Source organism: Ptychodera flava, chromosome 4, assembly GCF_041260155.1.
Source record: "Ptychodera flava strain L36383 chromosome 4, AS_Pfla_20210202, whole genome shotgun sequence".
Lineage (NCBI taxonomy): Eukaryota > Metazoa > Hemichordata > Enteropneusta > Ptychoderidae > Ptychodera > Ptychodera flava.
The window spans coordinates 28,116,382-28,142,030 of NC_091931.1; the positions used below are offsets into that span (position 1 = coordinate 28,116,382).

At 38.9% G+C, this 25,649-nt stretch overlaps 2 protein-coding genes across 4 annotated transcripts in view; one reads left to right on the top strand and one right to left on the bottom strand.

Annotated features, from left to right (window-relative positions):
* Window positions 1-25,649, bottom strand: part of LOC139130482 (solute carrier family 13 member 1-like) — a 308,042-nt gene that overhangs the window by 82,336 nt on the left and 200,057 nt on the right. The window lies entirely within an intron of this gene.
* On the top strand, window positions 8-25,627 carry LOC139131364 (uncharacterized). Of its 3 annotated transcripts, XM_070697377.1 has the most exons (16): window positions 357-558; window positions 991-1,122; window positions 2,738-4,389; window positions 5,648-5,890; window positions 6,725-7,014; window positions 7,605-7,980; window positions 8,955-9,076; window positions 11,464-11,600; window positions 12,139-12,312; window positions 12,782-12,890; window positions 13,230-13,310; window positions 14,263-14,382; window positions 15,110-16,078; window positions 16,680-19,001; window positions 19,958-20,030; window positions 21,098-25,627. In XM_070697377.1, exons 1-14 carry the CDS (start codon window positions 533-535, stop codon window positions 16,773-16,775), a joined length of 4,527 nt encoding a protein of 1,508 aa, XP_070553478.1. In that variant the 5' UTR covers window positions 357-532; the 3' UTR covers window positions 16,776-19,001; window positions 19,958-20,030; window positions 21,098-25,627. The 3 variants fall into 3 exon arrangements, with proteins under 3 accessions (XP_070553479.1, XP_070553478.1, XP_070553477.1); XM_070697378.1 differs by lacking the exons at window positions 357-558; window positions 19,958-20,030 and adding an exon at window positions 8-145; XM_070697376.1 differs by lacking the exon at window positions 19,958-20,030.

Genomic DNA, 25,649 nt, shown 5'->3' on the forward strand with positions numbered 1-25,649 from the left:
TATACAATTTTTCAAAATGGCTCCTCAGGTGTTCACGTAAGATACCGAGTAACGAAGATATTTTTCTCTCGTGGCCTTTCAAGGGGTCATCGAGTTGGGTTTGATGGATCCACTGTGAAACGATCATGTCCATTCGTGATAAAAGGTGAGAGAATGTTTAGTAAACCCGGCATGAGGGTACAAGAACTTAAGGTATATGCCTGCAACCACGGTCCGTGCTGCAACATGAACATAAACAAACGCTGGCGCGCCGGCGGCACTGTGCCAAGGGTTTCGCCAACTGACGACCCTGTACACAATGATTGCAAGCCGCGAAACCAAAAACGTGTCAACGCTTGCTTATAGATAAAGAGTTACCATGGGAAATAATCTTGCGTTGGTATGGTTTATAACGTTGAATTAACGTTCTTTCGGTTAAAAAAGCCGCAGCATTCCACATCAACGTCTCTTGAGGATTTTAATCCATTGGACTCGGAAAGTCGACCTCTCCTGATAAAAAGTCAGAGAGACGTGTTCGGTAACGCTCTGTGAAATGTTACAAATACAACGGTTGGTTAGGTAGGATAATCGCTGATCTTAAAACATTTTGACCATAATCTGTTACTGTGTATCTAGACACCAAACTGTTGACTATTTACACCAAACAGACATACAGCAGCAGACGATAATATTATAAATGTTGTATTGGTGTCTTGTAAGTTGTAGCTTCGGAGTCCTGGTAAATCAACCATGAAGGTAAGAGATATTTCAGTCGCGACAGTGTGCGCACAAATGAGAAACCTGATGCACGTTTAACCACTCACTTTGAATAATTTGCGTTTTCAAATATCGATCGGCATACCCTGTAATAAAGTGGGTGTGGTAAGAACCATCAATTACAGTAAAATGCAATGCTTTACCATACGACTGAAGAACAGTGTTTATGTTAATCGAATGTGTTCTGTAATTCACTAACATTCACTTTGTCTCATTCTCTCTTCTTCGCCGCAGTGCCTTGAAAGTGGCCAACCTCAGTCAAGAAAACAAGAGGCTGGCCAAGGACATCGAGAAGATGGAAGTTGTGCTCGAAAGACACAGGCTGATGTTGGAGACAGAAGCCAAGTCTCTGAGTGGCCAAATCAGGTACTTTATGCTTCATTAACATACCTGTATATAAGTTATATAACAGTAATTTTACTTTGCTGTAAGGAATTTGTCAAGGTTAAATTTTAAACCTTTTTCTCCCAAAAATAATCACTTATTTGTATGCTGGCCAGTTTGATGAGAAAGTGTTTTATTTAGAGTATAAACGGAAAGTAACAACAAGACATCTGGGTAGGTACCGATAACTTTAACACTGCCTACAAGAGCAAAACAGTACCTGTCCTGGCCTAATTATTATATCTCATACTGTATGCTGCACTATACAGTAGCATATACCTGACACCTCTGGTCTCAGCAAACCAAAAAATCAGAAAATTGTTTCTGATTGACCATTGGTAGATAACCCTGAAATTTTGTGTGCTTTTTCAAAAAATTGACTTGTATCAGACAGTCACTTATTTCATAGTCTAGTATTACTACCACTCCATTGGCCATTTTTGCTGTATATAAGTTTTAATATTCTGCCAATGCAAACAAGATAATACAAAATGGGATGGTGAAAGGGTTCAACGATCAACACTACGGTTGTGTAGTTATGTTTCATAGGAGTGAAGCGAAATTGCAATTTTTACATCTGTATCCACCTTTAAGAATTTGAATACAACTACCATAAGTTATTATATAAATTGCAGTGTTATTAAGACAAATTTTTATGAATTATTTTCATCATGTAGCATTTGCAGCCTTATATTCATTTCAATAACTGTTGATGATCCTGTGAAATTAAACTGTCTCTTTGAAATAAGATTTCAGTTGGCCACTTAAATGTACAGTACAGTACAGCTGTTTTTAAATCACAATGTGTATTCCTGGCAACAAGCCAAGAAATGTAAACCAATCTGCATACCCGTATGTGCACTTCAATGTGTCAGGGCAGGTTTTTTAAATATCAGCTTTATCTCTGAATGCAATTGCTTGCCACAATTTTTGAAGGACAACAAAGAGTAAACATCGTGTCTAATGTCAGTGTCAATAAGCAGTGATGTAAAAAACAGTTTTGAAGACTACTACTTATAGATGTTCCAAAATTCTGTGTATAAAATTTGTTTTACATAAAACTTGGAAAAATATAACAATACTTGCATTCAGAATTATCAGTGCCAGTAAATTTGGTTTCATGATATTGTCAGTCTGCAAAGTTACCTGAAGACATTTTACAAACTGGACATTTATTTTTAGTTTATTTATTTATTTCGAGAGCCAGCTCATACACCAAAAAACGTACAGGAAAAAAAAGGGGGAGACACAAACTATAAAAAAAAACTAAAAACTAATACACAATGGAAATGAAAAATATCAGACAGAGAAAACATTTGCCAAGGGCTATGTAAGGCTTGGGTCATTCGTAGTGACAGGGTAGGGTAAGTATCAGGCTGCTAATTGTCTGGATGAAATTGTCATAGAACTTGAACAAACTATGGAGAACACCTGTTCCCCCCCAGTAGTCCTATTTGAATTAGAATGTGAGCATTTTGGAAGGTGTAGCAATGCCATATAGGCTTATCAGATCAAGTGATTGTAAATGAGACGCTCATCAACTACTGAATAAATACCTGTACATCCTAAATCATGATGTGTTATCCTTGACACCTAGGAAGGAGGTTGGAGGGTCAAGATGGCAGGCTGGTGCCAAAGGTCAAATGAGTGGTTACAAGTCCATCAAAGGCCTTCACAAGGATGAGACAACAGTGTCCAAACCTCAGAGAGAAACAAAGAAAGGGGACAAGAAGCTTAAAAACCATGAGAACAGAGAAGTCCGTCCATCAAGTCATTCCTCAAGAACTTTAACAGATACCAAAGACATCTCTCAACAGTCACATCCAGCTGTCAAGAAGTATAACAGCAGTTTGGGTGATATCAGCAGCAAGGTCAATGTCACAACAGCTGCTCCAAAGATAACATCATCAGACAGGCAGGCCGGGACTCTATCGGCCCATGGCAGAGCTATCAAAGCAACCTCTGCAAGGCCACAACCAAGGCACAATAGTAGTGGCTTCAGAGAAGTTGGTGGTGCCAGTGCCACAGACAGGACTGCCAGTAAATCTCATATGCCTGGAGAAGAGCAGGACTCTGTGATGCAGTACAGTGAACGGATCGCCTTCATGAAGGGTAAGGTTCTCAGCAAGGCCAGCGCTAAGGTTAAACTCCTTGAAAAGCAGAAGAGAGCCAATTCCAGGTTGCCTTTCAGCAAAGAAGATGCCATGCCTGGAGCAAGCACCGGGAGAGACATGCATGGAGATGATGTTGCCATGGATAAGTTTGTCGTGACAGAAGATGATGCAGCTCCATCAACTAATAAGCCTGGATATGAGAACATTGTGAAGCCTGAAGTGGTGACAAAAGAAATACTGAACAATGTCAGTGCCAATAATGAAATGATCAGTGTGACATTACCAGCAGTGGGTGATCTCATTGAAGATGATGAACGGGTAAGTTCATCTACAGACCGATCTGAAGAAGAGGAAGAAACCAAAGATGTTCCTACTGTAACCAACAATAACTGTGGGATAAGTAACACACAGAGTACGAATGTAGAAAGTCATGAACACGTACCAATGGCCATTGGCAGACAATCTCCTGAGGAAAATGAGAAAACTGCCGTTTCTGAACAAACACTGAACAATTATGGCATCGCCCAGACAGAAGAGCCACCACCAAAGAAGGACCCCGTCCTTTACGACCCAGCGCTCAGCGTCTGGCTGTATGGTCTGAAACTGCTGGACACGGACAAATACATCCAGATATTTGTGGACAATGAAGTGACCATGGAAGGTGTGAAGCTGCTCACCGACAAACACCTGAAAGAGATGGGAATTACGGTGATGGGCCCTCTGAGTAAATTATCGCATGGCATTAAAGTGTTAAGAGGAGAAGTGGACGAGGACAGCCTCCCATCCAGCAGGGGGAGGGCAGATGGAGGAGCAGACAGCCCAAAGGATATTGATTCAGCATTAAAACCAGGTACATGTAGATCTGAAGTGACGGATGCATCAAGTTCAAGAAGAGATGATACTGCCCTGAAAAAGTCAAGCCAACCTTCTGAATTGCCAAGGAGAGCCAAGGTGGATAACTCATCGGAGATAAAGTTGTCAGGAAGGAGTGCAGCTGTGAAGAAAGGAGAGACGGGAAAGGATACCAGAAGAGTGAAGAGCGCCACCACAGGTAGAAGTAATAAGGAAGAATCAAAGAATGTGAAGTCAACCAGACCAGTGTCTGCAAATGTAGCTCAGAGATCTCTAGCATCTGGTAAGTCAATCTGGAACCATCCTCAAGTTGTTTACAGTGGTTTCCATTGAACTATTGGTAAAACGGAAACTAGGCATACATGTAACATCTAAATTGAGGAGTTACCAACACTGTCAGGTGTTAATATTGTCTAGCGATCACAAAGAAATCCATCGTTGTGAAAGTTGAAACATTGTCTGGAAGAAAGTCAGACGTAGTAGTCAAAACAACAACACCAGCTCTGCACAAACAACATATGCAAATGATGCATTCTGGACAGATAAGGGATGTATGGATGTGTGTTGTTTTGACCTCACGTGACCTCATTCCATACTATGTTTAAACTTTTGCAGAGTTGATTTCTGTGTTGTTGACTGGTGTTACCGCCTAGATGATAATTACACCTGACAGGGTTGACAACTCTTCAATTTAGATAGTATTTCTAGTTACCAGATTGCAAGCAGTTCACAGCAAACCACTGTAATTCTGGCTTTTCTCTTTGAGTTATTATAGCTTTACTGGTATTCTACAAAAACTAAAATAATAATTAAAAGTATCAGCGTAACAAGAGTGAAGTTTGGTTGTACAGCTGGTGTTGTGGATTGGCCTTTTATCCCACAAACAGGATATCATGTGCATAGAACATTAATTTGAAACGAAATGTAGTATGAAGTGGTATCATTATCGAGGGAAGAATGCATCATTTTTACAAACACTTGTAACAGGATGAAACAATCAACCCAACAAATGACATTTTATATTTTGATTGTATTTCGAAACCTGTACAGGGACTTGTAGACACCTCTTTGTTGCAGACAGATTTTCAAAGCCAAAAAAGTACAAGTTATAGAATTTCACTTGCCAAAAGGACACCTGTCCATTGCAATCACAGTCAGTGCTCTATAAACTCCACTGCCTAAACTTTTGATGTACTGAACCGTATTAATGTTTGGATTGTGAAATTCCCTTTCCTTGGGCAACTCCAAATTCTTGTCAAAATGCCTGGTTTACAGCTTGTCATTGCAATCTATGTGACGTGTCTGATGTTTTTGTCAACAATTGAAGTTTACTTTGTAGTTCAAATGAAAATTTGTCTTTCCCAATATTATACACAACTTGTAGTTTTGATGTTGAAAGGCTAACACTTCATATTTCAACGCCATTGAGAGAGAATAAAAATGTATTAATTTTGCTTTTCTCCTAAAATAAAGAAATATTATCTAAAGGTACAGCTATTGTCCCTTTACTACAAAGCAAACTTCTTTTTTTCTATACCAAGGTGTTCAAGCAGCCAGTCACAGACTGAAGAAGAAGAAGGAACTTCAAGAAAAGGAGACCAAGAGACAAGAAAAACTCACAAAAATGAAGAAAGCCGAGAGAGACAAGATGGCGGCTCAGTTTCACATGAAGAAGAAGGTGACAGAGAGCTCCAGAAGAAAGAGTTCATCGTCTGATGGTGATGACGGATCAGGGCATAGCAGTGATGGAGTTGTAGAAGATCTCTTGATGGTTTATACCAAGGGTAAATAAATTTTTCTGGGCTGTGAGTGAGGATTTTTAGACATGATCTTTGAATATGAACTTAAAGGGTTTTCCTGGGACGATGATCAGGACTCCCTATTACTAGGGTGTCCATTATGTTGCCTTGTATGTTGCCCTTTCATTGTTACCGCATGCTTCAAAATTTTGAAGGATCTAAAGTGAGCACAACATTTGCCATTAATTTTTCTTTGGAGTCAGTGCGCATACATGAATTATAGGTGGCATTGTTTTAGGCCAACATACATCCAAGTGACATGTCACCATAGTAGTTTCAATTTGGATTTCCCTTTGAATATTAATATCAATACAAACCAAGAGAGCAAGAGAAATGGTACTGAGGTTCCTAAACCACCAACCTAGGTTCCCAAACCTTGGCAACAGCAGTGATGGGAGTGAACAAATGCAGTTGTCTGGGGTCACTGACCACCAGAATCCACCAGTAAATTTGCTGTCATTTCACTGGTCCTAAAAATGGTAAATACCAATGCAGACATATAATAAAGAATGTATGTGGGTCGAGCAAACTGGACGGCCGGATCACTAGACTTTTAGTAATACTGACAAGAAGACCAACTTATCTGAATAGATTTACCTAAACATACGTCATTATATATTAATGCATTGATAAGTGTGGCATTGAATTTGTGTGTTTTCCATCACATGATACATAATTCTGGGAGACAGAAGTAACTAAAAGAGTTTCTTGTTATATCAGCCTTGTAAAACCACAAACAATATCATAAGTTTTGGTGTCCCACATATTTCTGTTTGCGACATCAATAAAGCTGCGACATTTCATCATCTCGCTGCTCAGGTATCCAGGGTACAAAACCCAAAGCCAACACCAGCACCAAACCAGAGAGCCCAAGCAAAACAAAAACCAGTGTTTATCCCCAGAGAGCCCCAAAGTCCGACCGATCGTCAGCAGTTCCTCCGTCCGAAGGAAGTGCAGCCTTGCTGGTGCAAGGGGATCAGCTGATTGAACCAACAACAAGGGAGAGCAGTCGGACCGGAAGGAGAACGGAATCACATCATTCCAGCAGGAGTACGGAATCGTCTCCTCTATCTAGTCAAGAAGACAGACTCAAAGAATTAGAGATTCAGGTAAAAAACCAGAGAGTCAAATTCTTAGATTTCTTACTGACTGTTCTACCCATATCCACCTGTATATTTTTTGAGAATCACAGACGTGTTCATCAGTAAGTCATAAAAGTTAGCCACATGGTCAATATTGTATAATTTCAATTTCCTTGTAACATGATGTTTTTATCATTTATTCCACATTATCTACCATGAAAACAAAATAATCTCAACATGAGGTCCTAATGTACTGTATAACTTTTCAATAAGTAAAATTCATTTTTTTCATACATAGCAACATTGAATAAAGTATATCCTTTCTTGAAAAACTCCTCCAACAATATTTTAATTGTTATTTCTGTGTCATATTACACGCATAACATGATACATGTATCTACAAAAAAATACATACAATCACTCATATTCTCCGCCTTTCCGTAAGGCTTAAGTCCAGTGATTGGCAAGGTCAACGTGCATGTGTAATAATCTGTCAATGATGTTTCAGAAAATACTCTGTGTCTGTCCTTGTCAGTTTATTTATCATCCAAGCAAAATTTTGATAGTACAGTGTACATGTCAAGGTGATTTTTGTGTGTGTTTTGTGCAAATGACAGGTACTTGGGTTGCAGCAGAAAGGGCCGGACAGTTCACAGGTCACCGTCGAAATGATCGACAAACTTCAAAGACAACTCCAGAGCATACAGGGAGAGCTGGCCGGAAAGATGGCCCAGTCTGACCTGCAGGACGACCAGATCGGTGGCGAGTCCAAAAATGCCGTGGAGGTGGAGGCACCCAAAGCGGAAAAGTCCAAGACCAAGGGATCGTCGTCGTCGGTCACCAAGAGAGAGTTGATGAGGAAGGTGAGGAAACAGAATGAAGAACACAGAAAGCAAATCAGACACCTGGAAGCTGAGCTGACCAGACTGAAACACAAAGATCCAATGAGAAGCTGTGAAATACCAGAAGATGATATCAGGTTTTCTGAAGCAGGTAAGCTGACTGATATCAGATTGCACACGATGAAGTACACAGGCCCAACTTCGCACGCAGAAAAACTGTAGCCATCATATAATGTTTGTGTTTTTCAGAAAGATTGTACATATTTTTGTTCCATTTCCAATTGTATAGAGACAGTCTATCTAAATGAAAAATGAAATTATTGTAAACATAAATGAATTTTTCGTATTTGTACTTATACGTAAAAGAAATGAAAGACATGAAATCAACCGGTTGAATTGAAATATTGTTTTAGAAGAAGTGTTAAGGTGGCGTTGAATATGACACTGTGTTTTTTGCTCAAAAAATTACTTTTTTGCAAAGATTCTCAATCCTCAATAATGTGCTAGTATAAATCAATGTTCCACTCAGAGCTTATAACATCCCAAATATTTTGAAGGGACTAAGCACTTCTTCTTCATTGATTTCCACTTTTGCAAAGATTCATTCAATTTTCATTAATCTGTTAGCCCAACATTAACATATTGGTCGTGTTCACCTTTTAGTATGAAAAGCGGTCATAAGTTTAGTGAGAGAGAAGTGTAAATATATTCAAATTTATGCAAATCAACCAGTTTCCTTGCTTCTGTTTTCAACATTTTAATAACTTGCCTCCACTTACACTCTGACTGGGTCAAATTTTGTGAAATTTTCAAATTGTGTTCTTATAATAAATACTGTATATCAAAACGACAATTTTGTTTGGCAATATCATTCTTACATTTTGAGTAAGAGTCATTTCAGTTTCGCTTATCATGACTTTAATCACTTATTTGAATGTCAATCTTTAAACCCCAGCTTTTTGAAAATATATATAGTAGTATTAGGGGATTTTCATGTCATCTTTGATGAGAAATATTGCTTTGAAGGAAAGTGTGTTAGTTTAGTGCAACGCTGCCTTAAATATAACACTGTCTTGACATGTTGCACTGGTAGTATTGCTGACTGACCTTTGACCTCTACTGCAGATTTGACTGGAGAGGGAGCCTTCTCTCAAGTATTCCGAGGATCTTACCATGGCTCTGAAGTAGCCATCAAGAGACTGAAGACACCACTGTCAGTACAGGACAAGAACTACTTTGCTGAAGAAGTGAGTCTGTTTGTCATGTCAAACACTTCACGACAGCCCCCTACTTTTGTTCACATGTAATTCTAAGTCTGAATTTTTTTGCTTCACTGTGTTACCTGAGAGTAGTAGACCTGGTTGTAGCCAGAAGCAATAATGACAATTTTTCAGGTTTATGGTATCACGACACTTGACCAACAAGGTAGTTACATAGCACCTGGCATGTACAGTGGAAGTTGCCCTTGTATCAGTACTGTTGCAAGTACATTATTTAAAGCAATTGTGTCAGCAGTGTTCTCGCTAAAAGCCGGCAGCCGGCGAAAATAGCTGCCTGGCAAGTCAAAAAAGCATGTGACTGCCGGCTGGTGTAACACTAGTAAAGTACTATATGTCGCATTTTCACTGAAGCCTTGCCCATATGTCTGAAATAACAGAGAAAACAACGTTCAACTTGCCAAAATGTCCCAATAAAACTCGTACGTCGTACTTCCGTAAACACATACAATCTAGAAATGCATTACGTACTACGCCCAATCAGATTAAGCGTTCTTACTCACTCTTTCCAATGCATGGAAATTTACATAGGACAAGATCTCACCACGACGTAATCATTGCAGTGATTGGCCGATTTTGTTTCGCGCCCTCTAGCATGTTCTGAGCGGGTCATAGATCATGAGGTCAAGGTGAATTTTCTCAAACAACAAACGCAATGGCGGCATCTGAAGGACGAGTGCGAGCGATCGGAAGTGCCAAAAAGAAATCTAACGATATTCAGCAGTACTTTACGAAAAAACAAAATTAGACAAAGGTAAACGTAAGTGAATCATGCGTTCTTAAAATGTAACTAGCGAATTTTTGTATTTGCTGATTGTACCGGGTATAATGTCGAGCCGATGCCATCAACATCATGATCGTGCCGGACGATGCACGAACGATCAACGAATTTCGTTCACTCCGACGGCGTTGTTTTAAGGCTGTCGTAAAACGAATTTTCATAAACTTGTCATGTGCTCGGCATTCTGTTTTATTTCTTGTACTTATCGCCAGTAAAATACAATTTTATGGTGCTGGCAACAACAAAATAAACGGTAGCTAGCCCTGCGTATATACGATGCTGTGTGTTCCGCTACAGCTAATCGCCCCGCTCACCACAGCCCTGCAAAGACCCACACGTAGGGTCGGTGACTTCAAATCCATTTTGGACTTGATGTAAAAAGCCAAATTACTGCCGAAATTCAGCGTTCTTGGGCCCAAGTCGTATCCCTGCCTACTCGATCGCTTCCAAAAATGCCAGTCTTTTATTCACTTCTCGTAAATAACCGTCGATGTCTGCAACTCTCTCGCTTGCCCTGCGACTGCATACGATGCTGTGTGTGCTGTAGCATCCATCGACGGTTTTGATTACTGATAAAGGTACACAAAAAATGAGAAATGAGATGCTAAAAACCTTACTTTTCATACAATTTAAGGTAATATGCACCTCGAAAGTGAAAGACTTAAACTTTTGCTCATATTTTTCTCAGTGAAACTTTGAACCATTCTCTTACCAAAGCAAGAATAAAAATCAGGGGTCACCGTGCAAACTTTGGTACTAGAGAGACAAATATCTTGCGATTTCTCGATATTTGAAATTCAAAATGGCCGCCATCCCTGTGTAAACTCTATGGGAAAAATAAAATTTTCGATTTTCAAAAAACTAAAACGGTGAAAACTTTTCTTTCGCCAAGAGCTTCAAATGAGCCCCCACAAGTGGTAGGTCAGAAGAAAATTGAAAAAATTTGAAGGCCCGAATTTCTGTCCCCGAGGTGCGTTCTACCTTAACAACATCTTTGGTAATAAATTGTAAAGAAAATCAGGTGCTCAAGTGTCACCAAATAAGCACTATCACACATAGTCACACAAAAAATCGCCAGCGTTTGGGAGGGGGATACCCCCCTCCAAAACCCTCCCCCGCTCGGTCGCTCCGCTCCCTCGTTCCTCATCAGCCGCCTGTTATTTTATTTCTGCCGCCTGAAATAAAACTTAGAGATAACCCTGGTCAATAACACTCGTATCTACTGAAGTATGAAAAATGGAGCTATTTCATGTTTCACAATCGCAGTCAGTATCTTATAGTTTGGATTTCGCCTACTTAAAGTTTCAAATTATTATTCAGAACAGAGCAGTGTTTTCATGGCATGGAATCACTGTACAAGTCAATACTGCCATGTACCTATGGCTTTATCTTTATATAATATCATATACTGGTTTTAATAAATAAAATTAACAAATTTATTAATTTCCACACCAGTAGACCATTGAAACTGTTGCAGAAATACAACCAACACATGTTGTCTTGGTCTGGCCTCCACAAGGTGTTTTGAGTTCAAGAGTCACAAATTTAACCAGTCTGTCTCCTTACTCTATGGTAGGTGAATTTAATGAGAGAGCTACGACACCCCAGGGTGGTGTTACTTCTCGGTGTGTGTACAACCAGTCACTTACCTCTGATGGTGCTAGAGTATATGTCAAATGGATCTCTGTATTCATGGCTGCATGATCCAAACAGGTAAGGCAGTTGTTATCAGTACTACATGTGGTGTAAATAATACCAATTATCCCATACCAGTCTATTGATGGCGTAAATACTGCAATCTGATTGGTTGAGACGTAGAAATAACCATGCTATATTTGCAATATAGCACAGTTGTAACATGCATGAGCTCTCAGCTACAGAAAATTTTCCTGTTTGATGTTTCACGCCAGAATTTCAATTTAATATTATGATATAATAGCAATAAGCCACCTCAGCAACAGGTATACCACTCGATTTTGACCAGTTACCTCCATATATGAACTCGCTATCACTCTTGCACATATTTGTTAACTAGTCAAAATCTCGTGGTTTACCGTCGCTGGGTGTGATTTATTGCTTAAATAATATACCACACACAATTCCTGTAAATTTTTTGAACATTTTTGAACTTGTGGTACTCCAACTCAACCATACTGTAATTTTCAGATATTCAAAAGGTAAAACTGAAACCATTCTACCAAACTAGAGTGGCTGTAGTATACAAAATTTTGTTTTTAAATTTTACTTGCAGACCACCTCTGGACCACATCTCATATTTCCAACTAGCCAGGGATACCTCCCTGGGAATGAACTACCTACATAGACACAAACCAGCTGTTCTTCACATGGACTTGAAATCCATGAATGTTCTAATCGGTTCCCATGGTAGGGCTAAAATAGGGGACTTTGGATTTTCCAAGCTCAGGTGAGACTACATCTTGTCTATTAGAAGGGACTTTCAAGTGCTTGAGTAATACTGGCTCTCCTTATTACAGAGGTTTTACCGTTCGCAGTGTTTTCAGTTCATATCCAAATTGTATGTACATTCTATTTCTCTGTACAATTGCTTACCTTTAAAACTAAGACAAGAATGTATACTGGTTCGAAGAGCAATATAGTTTGATGATATCATTGATAGAAGTATTTGTGAAATACTTATGTTTTTCTGGTTGCAAACAGAGAATGCCGATGGTACATTACAATGTATACTACATACAGAAATTATCTTTCTATGTCACATATTACTCTTTTATTACTCCTTTTAATTCACTAATTTCAAAACCATGTATGTTGACTCCTTGTTCTGACTTTACAGACTTTCAGTCTACTTGAGAGAGACCTAAAATAAGTTTAAAAATATTATGTCTTTTTTCTGTTGTCATTGTTCATCTCAGACATGATGCAGATTTGGCAGCGTCTCAGTCTGGAGTCAGTATGAGAGGAACCCCTGCATGGATGGCCCCAGAGTTACTGGATCCAACCATTGGAGATGTCACAACAAAGGTGAGGTTATATACAAATGAAAATGCAGTGCAAGTATACCATGTGAGCTTTAACAGCAGTTAAAGACTGAAAAAGTGAGGAAAACAACCTCTCTTAAATTCGATTCCCAAATTATTGACCAGTTCACATCTTTCTCTTGCTGATGATGGGGTGAATGAGATTGTACGTTTCCCATATCCCCCATTGGCAGACTCATAATTCAACCTCTGAGAATATTTTCTTGTGTGTAAAAGTTACATACTAAATATCTCATATTTAGCAGACAAACACATTCTAACAAGTCTCTCACAGACTTTATGGACTTGAGATAACAGATGCTATCCATTATCTGTTTTGTAGGTTGATGTATACAGCTTTGGAATGATACTGTGGGAAATGTTCACCAGAAGACACCCTTATAAAGGGTTATCAGTGTTTCAGGTACTTGTGCTCTTCTTCACATAGCTTGTTGTCTCATTACCTAAATTTCACCAAAGTCCCATTATTCTTGACCCCATGGGAACCCAGGACATCATAATGTAAAAGCTTTTGAATGCAACCAATATCTATCTTATGGAAATTATGAATTTTGATATGTGCCAGTTGAGGAGTGTATACATTTATTATTTTGTTTATCTGTATGACAGAAGTTTACCTGAATTTAAATGTCACATATATTACTAACCTGAAACTACAGGCCGGATTTGGTTTAAACTTCTTATGCAGATTCCTCAAGGTGACTTTAGTTAGATTTGTTCAAATTGTGGTGAAATTTTCATATTTGTATTCGTAGGACAATTTTTCCTGTTTTTGGTCAAAAAATCTTCTCTGAAATCACTCGTCCAATTGCTTTGAAACTTCGTATGCATGAACTAGGTTTGACCTTGGTCAATTTTTTCAAATAGTGGTGATATTTTCTATTTTGGAGCAACTTTTTCCATTTATTGGTCAAAAAATCTTCTCTGAAACTGCATCTCAAGTTGCTTTCAAATTGAAACTTGCTATGCATATTCGTTGGGGTGACTTGAGGTGATTTTGTTGAAATGTGGTGAAATTTTCATGTTTGTATTTTTGGGGCAATTTTTTCTATTTTTCTCAAAATAGCTTCGTCTCTGAAATTGCTTGTCAGATTACTTTGAAACTCAGTATGCATGATCGTATTGGTTACATCAGTCAGATTTGTTCAGGTTGCGGTGAAAATTTTTGTTTGTACTTTTGGGGCAATTTTTCAAATTTTAAAAAATGTATTCAAATGCAAATAAAATTATGAATAATACAAGCTAATGCCCATTGAAGCTATTAAATATTATACGTACACTCACTCTGGCTTGCCGCATCTAATCAAATGTGAGCAACATGTCATTGACGCTGTTTTTGTCTCTCATCTCAACAGATTATTGAGAGAGTTCGTCAAAACAAACGTCCAGAAATCCCAGACACCTGTCCAGCAGCGCTATCTAAACTCATCAATTTATGTTGGGAGCAGAAACCAAACAGAAGACCTTCATTCAAGGTACATGTAGCTGTACATTTCCCAGTCACCCACTTTGTGATTGGCTGTTTACGTTTGTCGTGAAATGCCAGTTGTGTGTGTCAGTGGCTGTTTGGGTGTCATCATGAGGTTTCATTAAATACTAAGTTGATATGACACCATCCCTTGAAAGAAAGTTTTCTATTGACAATGCTATGTCTTTTAAAGTTTGTGAGTAAGTTGTTTTTCAAACTTGAATTGTCTTAGAGACCATTTTCAGTGTTTTTGCTAAGGTTCTGGAACATTGGTAAATAACTTAGGAACCACGTCAACGTTTCTGCTGTCCCAAAATCTGATTGCCTTGATATACCAAGGGAAACCCGGTAAAATGACTGGGGAACCCCGTAACATTTACTGGGGTACCTGCCTTAACAAAAAGACTGATTTTCCAAACTACTTCAAGTTATGATAGTTTGGATGTACATGTGTTCAATCATTTCACCAGCATGGTTTGAACCAATCGCGTTGTTTTCTATGGTAAAATAGGATCTCTAGAGAGGGAAATGGCGGTGATCACATTGCCATGAAGCTCTTCAATATCCGTCTCATGGACTTTCTTGATCCCAAGAGATACTGTCCACTATTCGCATACATGTATTTGCCAATAAAATGAAAAAAGTTTTAATGGTGGCTGAAGGCTACAAATTATTCACTTTCTTGAAAAGTTATTTATTATAAACATCCTAATGTGTGCTTAACCTCTCCACAGGATATACTAATATCTCTTGAGGGGCTGTCCTTCCCACCGGAATGGAGGGACTTGTTTGCCGCTGCAGGTATTCCCAGGGAAGCCATGGATGATGCCCACTCAGCCCGCAGCATCATTGACCTCGTCAACAAGTCTGTGGAAATGTCCGAGAGTGAGCTTGCTACCAGTGTGGGTATAGTGCCTCCCTTGGAGCTTGAACTCAGCCGGGATAATATCAAATCTGGTGAGCTCATGGTCAAGGGCTCTGAAGCAGCTGACATTGATGTGGACAGCGTTTCGTCCGATGACGACTGGGTCGCAAAGACCCCCGTCAAGGAGAGCATTGATGATTTTGTGCTGAAAATACCACAGAATGTTCTAGATGCCATGAACGAGTCCCATGACGATGATGGTGTGCATGCAGAGACTGAAGATATGGATGGCCATGTGGGCATCCAACAGAACATCAGTGAGAAATCTGATGCAAAGGATGGAAGTCACATAAGTTCAAGGTCAAACAGGAGCAGCAGAAGTTCAGGGAGATCTGACAACAGTGAGCAAGGTATTTGCTTATCACCAGTCCATGGGAAGAGCCCAGGCAGATCTGTGAAGTTTGCTGACCAGAAGGCAGATTCACCCTTTGCTGAGAAGTCACAGAGATCATCAACAGCTTGGGAAGAAGGTCAAGTTATAGTGAAGGGTGGCTCGATTCCCCCACCACCTCCTGTCCCTGACCTGTCCCAATCCCTGGCCATCACTCAGGGTGCCAGGCGAAAGACAGCCAGCTCCATCAAGAACACCCAACCAATGAGGAGAACCGTAGCAACAGTTGTAACGCCGGCAGCGGGTCATGTGACCATTCCTGTGTCTGAATTGCTGAAGCAGAAGGCCAAGCTGAGACCAGCCACTGATCCACATCCCAGTCAGCTGGCAGATCTGACAAGGATCAGCCAGGATAAGTTTACCAGCATTGCAGAAATACTTAAAAAGGTAAATACACTGCTTTTAACACAGAGGAAGGTGATACAATTGACTTCAGAGGGCATACATATATGGTAAACCAAAGTGAGTCATCAAACATTCAAAACGTTGGACTCAGGCAAAAACAATCCACAGATTTATTAAGTTTTACCAGTAAAATTAAAGCATGACTTGACCGGAACAAGACAATGAAGGTTATTGGTGTTTGGAAACTAGTAGCATATACATACAATAAAACACTCTTACATAGTTTGTCATTATATGTGTACATCACCCTGCATTTTGTGAAACCACTTGCTAGTTCTTAATAGCTGCTGGCTGAGAATACCTTGAAATTCTAATTCAACAGTTTGGGACATGCATGAAAATTGGTAAGCTCAGTCTTTGGTGTCTTAGTTACTGGCTTGTCCAACAGTACAAATCTACTTTCCACAGGGATAGCACATTAAAAGAAAACAAACTTTTCTGGGATTATTTTAACTTTTAATAAGGCTTAGTGAGAACTCTCTATTGACCTATTCTTCTATCTTGTAGAGTTTTTCACTGTTTTCTGTAGCATGGCGTAGAGGCACTCTTGATACCAAGGTAGTTTTTCATTTTCTCTTCACAGGCCGTCGGTGAAAGAAGAACAGCAATGAGAGAGGATGCCGCCAGCATTGAACATTCATACCCCAGTGGGGCATGGTCTCTAGAAGAGGGGATGTAGCTTTGTATGTTTGATGAATTGATGATATCAAACTAGTCAAACTGTCAAATGAGTATGTGGTGCATTGACCGAACCAATAGAGAAAGAGGGCAATGCACCCAATTCTAACCAACCTCGCTTTTGTTGATTGACAAAAGGCACATCTTGCAAATTACGGATCGCATCAGCATCGCTGTACTGAAGTGTAGTATACATCATCCCACTGTCAGCTGAAATGATTGATGCTTCTATTCAAATTTTTATTTCTGTAACTTATCATGAGACATTGTAACTTTTTCCTCCTCTAAGAGTGTATTTTATTTCAAATGATACAAGGAGTGCTTGACAGGGCCCATGTGCTCCTGGAAAGTCAATGAATTTTAAGTTACTTTTGAGTGTAAGGACCCGGGCTTTAGAAATTGAAACTATTGCGCATTTATTTAACAAATTGATGTTGGCATACTGAATGGTTGTGTATTTACATGATACAGTTTTGTCAATACGATAGCGGTAGTCTTCAAGGATTTAGACTTGGCTGATTTTGACCAGAACTTGCGTCTTTTGGTTGTGATACATCACCAATGATGTCACAGCATAAAACAGCATTTCTTCACATCATGAAACCAAAGATGTCATCTTGATGGGAAGATTCTGTCAGTGTCACCATTGTTCATGTTGTTTGTTTAAAGTGTTTAACACCACTATGCATGTCTGTGTATTCAAACATGACAGCAATTCAAGTGAGACTAGAATATCTGTCCCTCAAGGACACTCATTCAGAGAATCTTACTATCCAGGCTGTGAGTGACCTTTTAAACCCTATGACTTTTGACCCTTGAACTACATATTGGCAGGTCATCACAGTGCTCCCAAACCCATACAATTTTCAGTTGTATGGGCAATCTTTTTGAAGCCCCACCATGACTAAATTTGTGAACTTTCTCTGTAATCCCTGTAACTCATTATACCCAGTATTTTCAGTATTTTTGTATAGAGTAAATAAATGGTAAATATATTGATAAATTCAAAACACCATAGGACAATAACAAGTTGCTTTTGAACCGAACGGTGTGAACAATGTGCAGCCACCATAATCTGTTGAGATCTCCGTGAATATCGAATGTGTCTTTTTGTATGAGTTTATGCATGGCCCAGGGACCATGGTTTATGGTAAATTTTATTTTTGAAACCTTCAGAAATATAGCCTGTTGGGTTGTAGAGATGTACAGAAATTGACTGAAAGTCTTAATTATTGAATATGGTTGTGCAACACACCCACACATGAATTTTTTAGCTTTTCAAACTGAATGACAGGACAGTTGTTTTTGATCAACACGATGTTGATGTGTGTGTAAGATATAAATACATACTTAAAATACAGCAGAGGGAACAAGTTTTACATATTTGATAAGCATGTTCAGATCCTCTGTTTGTACATAATTACCTTGTCTTATTCTGCACTATTGATTACTTTTGAAACTGAAATCACATAATCTTGTACTGCTAAAATTAATTATTCACAAATACTGATTATCAGTAGTAACACAGCAAAATCACTCTTTTATACATATGCTGATTCATTTTAAATTATTCATGTAATTTTGGCTTGATTTGAAATTTCTCTGTACATTTTTTTTTATTTATATGGTGTTGAAAATGTAAATAGAATATTTAAATTATTTTTGTTGAAAGTCCAAAGATGTAAGTTTCTCAATTTTTTTTATTGATTCTTCCCCAGACATGTTCAATGAAATAGTACATGCAATGTCCGCTGGTTTTTAGTTTGTTTTTTGTCAACGAATGTTTGATCTGCGGTTGAATGTGGTTAATGTAAATTTGAAAATACCGCCAGTCCTATGTCAGGCATGTAGCCATTTGCATTATGGGATACGCTTGACTTCCTGTTTTGTAAGCAGTGCGGACCGAAGATGTCTGCACGTCTGCCGCTAAAAAGGAATCCTAGCTTCTGACAACATACTCGACTCGATTGCGTATGTGTAAGTGAGCTTGAGTATTCACCCGCAAGATAAGGATTGCCTGTCGCAAAATTCGTTTCGGACAAAGATAGCAATTCTGTTTTTGCCAATACTGCAAGCGTAACAGAGGTCCATCAACATCAGACGCGACGCAATGTAAAATGACGAGTGTGCTTTGGTGTGACGTAATGGCCTCCGCTGTAGTATTTTAGTCGAGTTTGTTTATGTTTTGACTCAGCGGGCATGTGAGCGTGAGAGCGACTGATGACAGGTAAGTACCGTTCTACCGGATTTATCTGTTGTTGTGATCATGGTGCCGAATATTTTCTCAAGTTGATTCACCATTGCGACTTTGTATGGCATCAAAGGCAGGCCGCGGCATGCGTCGCGCTAGTATGGCTTCTCTCCTATGTCCCGTTGCGATTTCTGCAGTGCTGGCTGCTGCACTTACTAAGACAATAGGTTTGCCCAGGGTGTATGAAATTTAATTACGATTTCAAATTGAGATGCAAGACCCCTTTCGTGTCTTCAGGGCTACCATGAGGAGGAGGAGTTCACTGGTACTTGTAATGAAGCCAACCCGGGCGCGTTTTGTTTACCAAGGTCATTCACAGGTTTGTTATTGTCAACATAGGCACGTGTTAATAATGTTTGCCGTACAGTAGGCGACCGTCCTGGTCATTGACCTGCCCGCAGTACACTGTGTAATACTCGGTGTCAACAGCAATACCTCAATGAAACTTTTGAATCTCAAGGTGAATAGTGTGTCCTTCAACATAGAAGTATAGATTCAAACCTAACTACAGGCTATGGCAGGCTGCAGGTCTTAAGGTACCCTGTTGTTAGAGTTCGGTGTTATAACATACACACACACCCCTCTGAATATTAATTAATAATTAAATTATTGCACACAAAAGCTATACAGTTTAATCGGTGCAAGCATGGATGGTCTGTGGTACGCCATGGTGCAAGTATTTATCCCTTGTCTGATCATAACTCAGTAGGCATTCTAGAGTTACTACTTACATGTTACCGGTATAGTCTTTATCTTAGGCCAACAGACACCCCATACTGATCCTTCACAAAAATTTCAATAATTCACCAAACTAATATCAGTCACAAATACATATACAACACAGAATATGAACCAACTTGATCTCTTCGGTAAAACTTTTGAGTGCAACCGTGAAAGTGAAAGTTAAGATTTGATCTCCGTTTATTGTGCAGGCGTATCTATCGACACAAGCGCTCATGGTCGAACAAACGCTGACCCAACTTACAGTGAGGTTTCAAAATCGAGGTAATGTTCAAGCAAAAGTCTGCATTTCTCAACCACAACTTGTGCATTATTTTGAAGTTCCAGCATTGTTCTTACTACTTGCAAAAGGATAAACACTTTCCGACATACACAGCTTCAAAAACAGCATTTAAAACAGCAGTGATATACTATGAAACCCTTCTTTGCAACTCAGAGAAATTTAAACAGGTTTGAAGAAAATAATTGCAAATTTCTTAAATATTTTTCCATTCATCAGACTCATTATTTGAACATGATCTTCTGCAGAACATATTAATCAAGTTCATAGCTGAAAATTGTTGAATTTGTAAGACAGTAAAGGTTAAAGACAATTTCTGAAAACTTTCACTTTCTCTATTTGATAAACTTGGTGTGACCTATGTCTATTGATGATATTATTTTGTCTCTGATACTATAGGTCAAAATTCCGAAACAGGTAAATGAGGTTGCCAATTTGGAAATGACCAAAACAACACTACATTCTGCCTGTAATACTTCAGCACTAATCTTCTTTATTCCCAGTATATCTGCACCTAAATTGCTAGTACAGTCTAGTTTTGAGTTTGAAACACGGGCTAGATGCTGACTTTGAATCAACAACTGAATTTGCTGTACATACCCACAGCTGTTTTAGTAGGCTGTAATAAATTGCATTTTGAAGTGCATTATAATCAACTCTATTAATATGTGCACTAAAGTTTTAATAAACATCCTCTTGTGTATTCAAATGGTTTTGTCAGTCAAGTATAAGTAAACCGTTCAATTTCATCAGGGTTGTTGAGTTAATTACTTTGGGTTTTTCCAAGTGTACCTGTCTGACTTCACCTATATCGTTATTTTGATACAATAAGAAGACCGTAGATAAAAATAATGATATCCGTAATTTCAGAAATGTCCTTTTCCAGAACCAAGTGTCGGTATAAAACTGGAAGTAGCAGAAAAAACACTGTTCTAGTTGGTTTTAGTGCTTTCATGAAAATTAATTAAACTTACGTGTAAGTTGGTGACAATAAGGATGACGTAACCTGTACACATTTTACATTCAACATATATTTTTCTGTTTCTTTCAGAACAACAAAACCATCTACCTTCAATGCTGAAATTTACTCTGATCAGTGAACTTACCGCCGTGAAAAAGTCCATTTGGAGCCTAAAGATTGCATGTGTCGAGCCAATCATGTAGCCTCTGCATTGGAGACTGTGTACAAAGTGAACGTGGATGAAATGAATGAATAATGTCACTATCTAAACAGCTTGTAAAGACCATTGGAGAGGAAGGAACAAAAGAAGGTCAGCTAAAAGAACCTTGTGGTATTACTGCCTGGAGTAACGGGGAAGTTGTCGTCGCTGACCGAGGCAACAATCGAGTGCAGATCTTCAACCGGCACGGACAGTACAAGTACCACTTTACGTACGAGGACTTCAAGAGGCCCTTTGACCCTGTGGACGTCGCGGTGACCAGAGATGACAGTCTGCTGGTCACCGACTACAGCAATTCGAAGATCCTGGTGTTTGACAGGCATGGTCAAATGATTGACCAGGTGGGCTACCAGGAGATTCATGGGCCCTGGGGGATAACTGTGAAACAGGATGGCAGCTTTCACGTTGTCGACAGAGACACAAAGTGTGTTGTCTTCTATGACATGTACGGCTCATACCTGAAGACAGTTGGAGGCCCCGGTAAAGGGCCCAGTGAATTTCGGTTCCCACTTTACATTGCTGCCTCTCAAGACGGCTACATATATATCTCCGATAGTGTCAGCCAGGCTGTCAAAGTGTTTGACTCCAATGGGAAGTATGTAAGACAGCTTGGCATCAGAGGACAAAAAGCCGGACACATCTTCTGGCCAACCGGTGTTGCAGTCGACAAAGAGGGCAACGTGATAGTTGCAGAGTTTCAGGACGTCCTTGGCGGAGGCCACAACAGACTTCAGCGGTTCAAGCCTGATGGTGCTTTTGTTGACCGAGTGGATGACATTAGCCAGAGTCTGAGTCACCCTGAGGGACTGGCGGTCAGTTCTTGCAGCGGCAATACACAGAAACTGTATGTGTCGGACTGGGGTAGTAACTGCATCAAAGTTTATCAGATCTTTGGTACTTAGTTTTTCTCCCAATGTACGGCGCTGTCACTCAAGTCAGTGGAAGACAAATTACAGAAAAATGGGAGAGAGTCAAGTCTGGAATCAAAGATTTCAGAATGCCTTATAGGATATGGATTTAGATGTTTTAAGAATACCCATCTGTCAAGTTTAGGAATACTATCTTCCAGCACAATAGTGTTGTATTCAGTTCTTGGCATAACAGTATAGTGCAAAAGACACAGCCCTGTTTCAGGTTTTGTCCACTTGACTGTGTCAGCTTGTTGATGCAGTTGGCAGCATGTCCTCTAAATGCCTATATACTAGAGCTAATAGCAACTGCCCTCAGCATATTTGCTAATCTTAGTATTGAATGACCTGGAAACAGGAGACAGAAAATATACCTAAAGAGGCATTTTTTGGATCCCATTCGATAGACGTGTTTGTGGCATTTGCAGCTATTGGGATCTGGTCAGTTGGTGTTTGGCATCAGAAAGACTTCAAGCCAACTCTTGTCTTGTGACCGTGGTCTTCTTACTGAAAGGAAAGTGGCACACCCACCCCTTTAGTGCCCATGAACTTGAGAAATGGTGTGGCTAAATCAAAGTTTGAAAATTTATCTGCTGATTTCTCTCTGATGAATTTAACAAAATTGACTCTGTGTTAAGCTGTACTCATTGAGGGACTGTGCGGTAATTTAATCAATTTTGATTACTCTAATTTTTGATTTTTGTGAAGAATACAAATTTGTATTTCGATCAACTTATGAATGTAGGCATGTATCTCTGTTTGTGGAATTTTTTGATTAAATTATATTGATATCCCCAAAAAAAAAATGCCATTCTAGATATTAATTTAAACTTCAGCAAGAGGGATATCTGACTTTTGAGATTGATGGACTTCAGAATTTCAGTGATGAAAGTTTTTCCAATCAACAAAAAATATAATTTATCATTGCAATGTATATTTGCCTTTCAATTGCAGTTTCCAATTTTGATATCTTTGCCTTGTCAACATAGCACGGTTATAGTCCATACAACAGGGTCATTGCTGATGTATGGTTGTTGTCAACACTGATCACAAATTCTTTGCTAACCGTAATATGGAAGGCTTAAAATTTGTTGCAAAGGAAAAAAAAACAGAGGCAAAACAGTTCTCCTGTTTGCACAATGTCCAGAATAGGGTGACAATGGTTATGTAAAATAGTAAAGTTTTTCCAATGCGAAAACTATAATGTGTTACATCAACTTAAATTAATATAACACTTTATGAGAAGACAGCCATTTTTACGGTTCGTGTCCTACCTGTGCTGACTGCCACAAAATAGGAACATCGAATTAGACTTGTGAATTGAATTGTGTAGACCGGGGATTTTGTGATGTCTTGCATTAACATGGTAATGTGAAATCACTAATATAATCCTTATATTATCAATTAGTATGGGAAAGATGTGCTGGATAAAACTGATAACTAGGTCTGCTTAAGGTCATACATGCCTCAAACTGAAAGACTTAAACTTTGTTTAACCTTTCCTTAACGAAACTTTCAACCATACTCTAACCAAATCCTGAATAAAAATCAGGCGTCACCGGTGCAGTTTGGTACCACAGAAAAGAATGTACCTAACTCAACATTTACTGATTTTTGAAATTCAAAGATGGCCGCCACCTGATTTTGGAATAAAGTGAGACTACTGTATGGCAATATTAATCACTGCAAGAGCTTTAAAATGAGCCACCAAAAATGGTAGAACAGAGAAGAATTGCAAAAATTTGAAAGTCCAAACAACCGTCTCCGACGTATGTTCCAACTACCTTTATGACATTACATGTGTACCTAAATTGATTGGACAGGGAAGAAAACGACTTGGCGTAATTCAGTTGAATTTCAGAGTTCCTAACAGCACTGAATTTGTCAAAGTTTTGATTTTACAGGACGCTGGTAAAAGACCCTCAGGTACGTCAGGCTGTCTTGTCAGGTGCTTTTTCAAGCAGATCTATGAATCAGATGTATTTTGCAAAGCACTCAACCACTGTCCCAAGAATCATAGTGTTATGTATAACTAGAAAGAGCATACCAATTGTTATGGATTTTTACCTTTGTGACACTAATCATTGTAATGCAGATTGATGCTGTTGTAGGTGAACCTTTCCTGACAACGCTGTAATTTATCTTTTTCATTTTCAATACTATGGTGTTGATCTCCATAGAGTGAATACTGACAGTGTGAGGGGGTATGTACAACCATAATCAAACATTATTGTGCGACTATACATAGGATTTACCATATACTGGTTGATTTGAATTTCTAACCTTGGCTGTCTGTTTTACCAGTAGTTTTATCTGGTTGTTTTGCATCAAGGGTTTTACAGAGATGAAAGAAGTGTGCAACTTCAAGTACAAGGAATAGTTTCTTGTGACTTTTTGATCCTGCCATACACAATATACTTACTGATGTCAAGGCAGACTATCAACCTAACATGTTTTCTTAGGGTGACCAGTGCCTCTTTTCGAACACACTGCCTCACTTTAACTATTTATTTAGCCTTAATCATCACACATTTTGAGCAATTTTCTTCAGTATCAGTGATGAGGAGGAAGATTTTTGATGATAATGAGAGAGTGCGGAAAAGTTTCACCTGTTTGTGAACATGTGATAGCTTACTCATCGGTCAATCATAGCCTATAGGGTGCACACATTTTGTTTTGGTGTGTGATCAACCAATATGATAGATGGACTCCAGGGTTAGAGCACAAATTGTCATGGAAGACAGACACCTACATGTATAGATATGGTGTAGGAGTGAATTATGCCTTTGTACTAAAATTTTCAAACTGGTAAACAAAATCACTATTGTAATGGCAGATAAACTAAAATTTCAGTTTGTATATTGATGCATTTTATAGAGTTCCTGTGGAAAATTCTACAACTCCAAAATTAAATATGAAAAAATGAAATATTGAAATATGAAATAATTAGTACACCTTTGCCAGGCCTAAAGCAAAATGGATAGTTAAGGGTTGGGACGTGTGTGTATTTGCAGAGAACTTCGCTTATTTTGTATTTTGAGAGTTTACCGTATATGTAGGAACCTTGCGCCACCAAGTGGTAAGAGTGGCCTGACTACAGATCTGGAGGTTTTGCATCACAGGTTTGTGAGACTGAGCTCTTCTATCAGGTCAAATATAGATTTTTTTCCAGTTTGTATCCCATTTTTCAGAGTAATGCATCCTGTGACATCGTGTAGTACAAATCAGACTTTGAAGTTTGCGGTGCTGTTGTTTAATTTCAGTATGTCTTCGTTTTCATGCTGACGATTTCTGTTCTGTATTCATAAGATCTCTGTTCTGTATTAAAGATTGCATGTAAATTTTTTTTTCTCCTACCTTCAAAGAAGTGTCAGTTGATAGAAGATTGGATTGAATCTATTACAAGTGAAAGAGTTTGTCACTATAATAAACTATGGTATGACAATTTTGCATCTGTATATACGCACGCAGAATAAAACAGTAACTAATATAAACAGTGGCTGTTTTCATGATG